The following is a 7,046-nucleotide window of genomic DNA, read 5'->3' on the forward strand; positions in this document are numbered from 1 at the left end:
AGCAGGAAGGAGTTTGAACCCCTGCTCAGGGTGGACCAGCTCAACTTGGAGCGGGAGAAGCACAAGGTCTTCCTACGCTTCAGTGAGTGGGGCCTGGCTGGGGACCCTGAGAGCTGGGGGACTGATAGTCTCCCTGGGTCTTCAGAGCTCTGAACCTCACCGCCCCTTGCTTTCCTTAGGTGAGGAAGAGATCTCCTTCCCACCCACCTACCGCTACGAGCGGGGTTCCCGGGACACATACGCTTGGCACAAGCAGAAGCCAACTGGGGTAAGCCAAGAGAATGGCATGCGTCTCGAGGAACCCCATCCTGCAGTGGACTGGGGGAGGACGTCAAGGGTTGGGGCCTCTACACTGACCTCTTCAGCTTCTATGACCCCTCTGAGGCCTCGTGGTGATGCAGGGAGGGAGGTGGGCACTGGGTGCAGTGGTAGTGCAGGGCCTCATGGGCTCTGACCATGCTGCCATCCCCTGCCCCAGGTCCGGACCAATGTGCCCTCATGGTGTGACCGAATTCTCTGGAAATCCTACCCTGAGACCCACATCATCTGCAATTCCTATGGTCAGAGCCTCCCGGACAGGGTGATGGAGATCCTGGGTGATCACTGTCTAAACTGCCCTAGTTTAGGGAGGCGGGAGAGAGAGTAGGAGTATATCCCTGAGCTTCCGTCCTTGTCCCTTGCCCCAGGCTGCACTGATGACATCGTCACCAGCGACCACTCCCCTGTGTTTGGGACATTCGAGGTTGGCGTAACCTCTCAGTTCATCTCCAAGAAAGGTGACCCTCTGGATCTGTGGATGTGGCATTCGGCCGGGTGGGCACAAGCAGTGGCTGGGATGTGTGTAGGTTGGACTACACATACGTGCATGTGTGTTTGGGTGCATGTACATGTGAGTGAAGTATTTCTGCATGTGCGATGTGGGAGGGTGTCTGTGCCAAAGCCACCATCAGAAGTATGTGCCTAGGAGTGTGTGTGTGTGTGTAAACATCTATGTGTCTGCATCTGTGTGGGGCCAACAGTGTGCCTGAGTGTGCCTGGAGGTGCGGCAGGTTGTAGGTGAGGAGGCCCACAACCCAGCCCCCTCTTTCCTGGGTTATTTCTTTTCTGTGTCCAGGATCTGGGCTTGGGGGTTTCCCAGTCAGTGGTTTGGGATGGGGAGGCCCCTCCTGGCCTTACCTCTTCCTATGCCAACGTGCCCCATTCCTCCTGTGATGCCCTCATGCCCTCCCAGCCATCCTCACTGCCCTTCTCCCTTGCTCCTCAGGGCTCTCAAAGACTTCAGACCAGGCCTATATAGAATTTGAGAGCATCGAGGCCATTGTGAAGACAGCCAGCCGCACCAAATTCTTCATCGAGTTTTATTCCACCTGCCTGGAGGGTCAGAGACAGGCCCGGGACTGGGCTTGGGCCAAGGGGGCCGGGAAGTGAGCGGTGCCCAGAGAAGTCAGCCTTTCCTTAGGGGGAGGGGAGGAGGGTGTGTTACTCAGTTGGGTGTCCCCCACCTCTACCCAGAGTACAAGAAGAGCTTCGAGAACGATGCCCAGAGCAGCGACAACATCAACTTCCTCAAAGTGCAGTGGTCCTCACGCCAGCTGCCCACGGTGAGGCTGTGCGCAGGGCCCAGGCCTGTGACTGAGGGCACAGGGAGGGGCATGGAAGAGCACACTGGGGAGCTTCCTGGATGAGAAGACATGGCCGGCAGAACCTGTGTGCCTGGCTGGGCGTGCTCACTGGACGTGAGGATAAGAGCACCTACTCTGCTCGGGGGTGTGGAACCAGTCACGGTGTGCTTGTCCCTTTGCTTGGTCCTTGCTAAATGTCAGGTCCTGTATTTGCACTGAGGATGCAGATGCTAATTAGTGAGGGTGACATTAGGTGCCATGAAAGGCCCACGCAAGGCTGTGTCTTCTACCTTAAGGATGAGTGCTCGTTCCTAAGAGCTGGGCGTGAGCGAGCCTGAAGGTCGGGGTGGCGGGAGGGCAGAGGGGCTGGCCGGGCTTGTTTCTCACTGGGCCTCTCCACCCCCCACCCAGCTCAAGCCAATTCTGGCTGACATTGAGTACCTCCAGGACCAGCACCTCCTGCTCACGGTCAAGTCCATGGACGGCTACGAATCCTACGGTGAGGGCACAGGGTACTGTGGGAGAGACAGAGCTGGGCAGGGCCCTAGAAAGGCCTGGGAATCTTCTGGCCTATCCCTTCTGCCCTCCAGGGGAGTGTGTGGTGGCACTCAAGTCCATGATAGGCAGCACAGCCCAGCAGTTCCTGACCTTCCTGTCACACCGTGGCGAGGAGACCGGCAACATCCGTGGCTCCATGAAGGTGCGGGTGCCCACGGAGCGCCTGGGCACCCGTGAGCGGCTCTATGGTGGGGCTCCATAGAGGGCTGGGGGGCATGAGGTGGGGTGCTGTGGACCCGTCTAGGAGGGGCGGGCCCAGGTGGGGACTGGGGCCCCTGGGACACTTAGGAGTTCTGCAGCATAGCTGGGAGTGATCCTTCCCTGAAAAGTAGCTGGGAAGGGGCTGGCAGGCATAGTGGGTGTTGGTGGGATCCAGCACCCTAGGTCCCCTCTGAGTCTCCCCCTCTCCCCAGAGTGGATCAGCATTGATAAGGATGAAGCAGGAGCAAAGAGCAAAGCCCCCTCTGTGTCCCGAGGTAGCCAGGAGCCCAGGTGAGATGGGCTTTGTTGGGTGTCGCATGAAGAGGTCTCTGGGGGCCTTCCATCAGCCTCACTTATTTCCCCTGACCTGTGCACCCTGGCAGGTCAGGAAGCCGCAAGCCAGCCCCGGCAGAGGCCTCCTGTCCACTGTCCAAGTTATTTGAAGAACCAGAGAAACCACCACCAACGGGGAGGCCCCCAGCTCCGCCCCGAACAGTTCCCCGGGAGGAGCCCTTGACTCCCAGGTAAGAGGAACCTGTCATTCCCCCCTACTCCATCCAGCACTATGCTTGGCTCTCAGGGCCAGCCTGGGGAGCAGCTGCCATCTTGGTGCCGTGCACCCTAGGGCTGGAGGTGCCATGGCCCTATGCCCCAGGCCACACTGGCCAGCCAGGCCTCCTAGGTGTGGCCTTGTGAGTCAAATGGAGCACAGTCAGACTTTCCTCTCAATTCTGCCTTTAAAATTGGAATTAGAAATTTTTGAAACAGCTCCGTCCATGTAAACAGATCTAACGTGAGTCTTCTGTTGGGAGACAGCGTGTGGCTCAGCATGGACTTCCCAAGTCCATGGAGCTCTGTCCTACCAGAGGCTCCCTAGAAAGGAATGTGGCCAGATACCTTTGGGAAATGCTTCTTACTAGTCTTTCCTTAGATGTTCCCAGCACACATTAGGATTAGCACGTGGACAGGAAAGAAACCACTTTTTAACTCGGTTTAATACAGTGCCCCAAACTTTGTGGACCAGGAAACTTCTTTTCCATGAGCTAATTTTTAATATTCAGGGACCTTGTGTTCTATGGGTCCTACTTGCTTCCTGATTATATCCAGTAGTGACGTGAACTTAAATAAATACTCCCGGGTAGAATTTGGTGCCTTTCCACGCCTCTGCAGCTGATACCCGTCACCTGGGTTTATCCTCAGGCTTGCGTAAAATCAAGCTGAATCCCTGAGTAAGATTCTGCAGCAGATCGGCCCCCCAGATCCCTCTGGAGACTTCCCGCATCTGGCCACTAGAGGCCTTTATTGCCCTGTGGGCTGCTGGCACCTCTGCTTTCACTATTCAGGCTGTTTTCACAGTTACAGACCAACACACAAAAGGTCTTAGCAAGTGAGGCAAGGGGATGTAGGGTTGTCCACTCAGCTCCCCCACCCTGACTTTACAGATGAGCAGACCAAGGGCAAGCCGTGTGCTCGAGGTCACGCACATGCCAAGGATCCATGGCCCCTGTGCCTACTCCAGCCCTGTTCTCCCTTTGCTAGCACCCATCGCCTTTGCCTTGGGTGTCTTGGCCTTTAGTTGTCTTGCTCACAAACCCAGGTTGAAGCCAGAAGGGGCTCCTGAGCCAGAAGGAGTGGCAGCTCCCCCACCCAAGAACAGCTTCAATAACCCTGCCTACTACGTGCTTGAAGGAGTCCCGCACCAGCTGCTGCCTCTGGACCCACCTTCACCAGCCAGGGCCCCTGTTCCACCTTCCACCAAGAACAAAGTGGCCATCACAGTGCCCGCTCCGCAGCTTGGGCGCCACCGGCCGCCTCGTGTGGGAGAAGGGAGCTCATCAGATGAAGAGTCTGGGGGCACGCTGCCTCCTCCAGACTTTCCCCCTCCTCCGCTGCCAGACTCGGCCATCTTCCTGCTGCCCAGCCTGGATCCCTTGCCAGGGCCAGTGGTCCGGGGCCGCAGTGGGGGTGAGGCCCGTGGTCCACCACCTCCCAAGGCCCATCCAAGGCCCCCACTGCCCCCAGGCCCCTCACCCACCAGCACTTTCCTTGGGGAGGTAGCTAGTGGGGACGACCGGTCCTGCTCAGTGCTGCAGATGGCCAAGACACTGAGTGAGGTTGACTATGCCCCTGCTGGACCTGGACGCTCTGTGCTCCTCCCGAGCCCCCTGGAGCTGCAGCCACCTCGAGGGCTGCCCTCGGACTATGGCCGACCCCTCAGCTTCCCTCCACCCCGAATCCGAGAGAGCATCCAAGAAGACCTGGCAGAGGAGGTGTGTGGACAGGGTCAGCTGGCTGTGTGCACCTGCGAGTATGCTTCTGTGGGCGCGACGGCCTTGCACGCCACCATAAAGCACTCACTGGTGTCCCCCCTGCCCTGAGCTGGGCCCTTGGGAATCAGCCCCTTCCTTGCCTCCCTAGCATGCGCAGAATGGAGCTGCCCGCGGGTGTCTGTGTGGGCTGCGCCCTCAATCCTCCCCCTGACATGCCCTGTTCCCTCAGGCTCCGTGCCCGCAGGGCGGGCGGGCCAGCGGGCTGGGCGAGGCTGGCATGGGCGCCTGGCTGCGGGCCATCGGCTTGGAGCGCTATGAGGAGGGCCTGGTGCACAATGGCTGGGACGACCTGGAGTTTCTCAGGTGGGGGCGGGGCTGGAGGCGGAAGGGGTGGATCTGCCCTGGGGGCGGGGCTACGGGCCCTTCAGGACCCCCCACCTCCCGCCCCAAGCCCATCTCCCATCCCCTCTTATTCCCACAGTGACATCACCGAGGAGGACCTGGAGGAGGCTGGAGTGCAGGATCCGGCTCACAAGCGCCTCCTTCTGGACACCCTGCAGCTCAGCAAGTGATAGCCGAGTCTGAGTCCGTTTGTGAGGCACCAGGAAGCCGCAAACTCAGAGCCCCCCCATCTAGGAAGGCCGGCCTTTGGCCCTGGGGTTAGACGTTGTGAGCGGAGGGATGGAACCTCCGCCTATTTATTGGGGATCTGCGTTCCCCACTGCCCAATCATTTGGAATGCCCTAATTGGGACGTCGTGCCCTCACCTTTTGGCCCCGGGGTGCCGAGGTTATTTGCCGCCTTATCAAGGGCCTTGGTTATTCTGGTGCAGTTGTCTTTTTTGGACCCCCATCCTCCCAGTCCAAGGGTGCCCTTGGGGGTCCAATTGGGTACGTCAGAGCCCCCACTCTTACTGCTGTTCCTGTGGCCCTCTGCAGAGGCGCTCTGCCAGAACCTCCCCAACTCCCGATTGGGCGGGGGGGGGGGGGGGGGCTGTGTGCGCGCGGGAGGTGGTCCTGTTCGTCCGTCCGGAAATGAAGGAAAAGCCCGGGGACCGGGGACCGGGCTCGGGTTTATTTAAGCTTTTCTCTGTGGGTTTGGGGAGGGAGGGCGCTTTAATATTATTCGGTGGCGGGGGTGCAGGATCTCAGCTATAAAGTGTCCGTTTGCTTAGTTCTGTTCCCTGGTCTACACCACCCTGCGCTGGGGAGCGCGGTGCCCGCTCGCTTGTCGCGCAAGCGGGGACAGGGCTCTTGCAAGCAGTCTGTCCCCACCCTGGGCACTCAGGAGCGTTGCTGGCGTGATGTCTTCAATAAATTAAGTTTTATTTGGATTGAATAAAACTCACCTCAATAAATTACAAGTTTTTCAAAGAAAAAGGAACAGAAAAAAAGGTCGGGAAAAAGGAAACTCCTCAGTCCTGTGCCCGGGCAGCCCCTCCCCTCCAGCAGTCTACGTCGGCGCCAGGTCTGCTGGGGACGGGAGGGGACCCTTCAGGCCGCTCTTATCCCAGCGTCGCCCCTTGTTCCGGGCGGTGGGGTTGGGGCAGGGATCAGTTCAGGTGGGCCCCAGGGTGAGGCAGCGACCTTTCGGGCACTCGTGTAAGGCGCGGTCCTGCCAGCCGCAGAGCCGGGGAGAGGCCGCGCTGCCCTCGGTGGGCACCCTCTCACTTTGGGCACTGTTAGGGACCCGCGCTATTCGATCCCGGTTCCTACGAAGGCGGAGCTGGAAGGGGCTGTGGGCTCCCTTGGAGGCGGTCCGCCCGCGCCCGGGTGGAAAGTAGCCCGCTCTGCCAGGAGGGGTGGGCGAGGATCAGAGCGGACCGGCCTGGTCTCCGAAGCTGGGGAGCGCGCCTAGGGGGCGTACATCGGGGGAGGGGGGACGGAGGAGACTTCCGGGCGGGCGGCCGGGATGGGGAGGGACTCTGTCGGGTCCTGGAGGGGCAGGCTCGGAGTCTCCAGACACCGGCGGCTAGAAGAGATTGGTCTTCAGGGCCGGGCCGGGCTTCCGGTGAAAGGAGGACAGAACCCCCGAGCAAAACAGGGACAATAGGCACACCCCAAAAGCACCCCCAACTGAAAGGCCTCTTGAGAAATGTTCATAAATATTTTTGTTGTAGCCACAACCGGGCGCGGGCGGCGGCGGCAGCGAGGCGGTGCTGTCCGGCGTGGGGCTGCACGTGGACTCCTTGGAGTCGTCGTCCTCGGACGAGCAGCGCGCCTCGCCCTTTTTGGCGCCCGCCGCGCCCGCCGCACCCTTAGCGCTGGCTGCGCGCTCCTGTTTGCGGAACTTGGCCCGGCGGTTCTGGAACCACACCTGGGGGCACAGGGGCCAGTCAGCCCGGACCAGGGTCGGAGGACGCAGAGGGGAAAGCCGCGGCCGCAGCGGGGCGGCG

General features: G+C 60.2%; 2 protein-coding genes across 2 annotated transcripts in view; one reads left to right on the plus strand and one right to left on the minus strand.

The window, feature by feature from the left end:
• INPPL1 (inositol polyphosphate phosphatase like 1) overlaps nt 1–5,631 on the plus strand; it is a gene marked incomplete at its 5' end in the record, with an annotated part of 10,801 nt that extends 5,170 nt beyond the window's left edge. Inside the window, 13 exon segments of the mRNA XM_027774042.1 lie at nt 1–82; nt 180–268; nt 479–560; nt 687–776; nt 1,265–1,378; nt 1,513–1,601; nt 2,034–2,121; nt 2,213–2,368; nt 2,594–2,672; nt 2,765–2,905; nt 3,979–4,651; nt 4,881–5,014; nt 5,133–5,631. Coding sequence (XP_027629843.1) covers nt 1–82; nt 180–268; nt 479–560; nt 687–776; nt 1,265–1,378; nt 1,513–1,601; nt 2,034–2,121; nt 2,213–2,368; nt 2,594–2,672; nt 2,765–2,905; nt 3,979–4,651; nt 4,881–5,014; nt 5,133–5,223 — 1,908 coding nt within the window.
• A 34-nt stretch (nt 5,632–5,665) lies between these two features.
• Nucleotides 5,666–7,046, minus strand: part of PHOX2A (paired like homeobox 2A) — a 6,191-nt gene continuing 4,810 nt past the window's right edge. Inside the window, exon 5 of the mRNA XM_006141136.2 lies at nt 5,666–6,967. Within this exon, the coding sequence (XP_006141198.1) occupies nt 6,623–6,967 (345 nt within the window). The 3' untranslated portion in view covers nt 5,666–6,622. The remainder of the gene's footprint in view (nt 6,968–7,046) is intronic.

Source organism: Tupaia chinensis, unplaced genomic scaffold (genome assembly GCF_000334495.1).
Source record: "Tupaia chinensis unplaced genomic scaffold, TupChi_1.0 Scaffold000047_1, whole genome shotgun sequence".
NCBI classification, from domain to species: domain Eukaryota; kingdom Metazoa; phylum Chordata; class Mammalia; order Scandentia; family Tupaiidae; genus Tupaia; species Tupaia belangeri.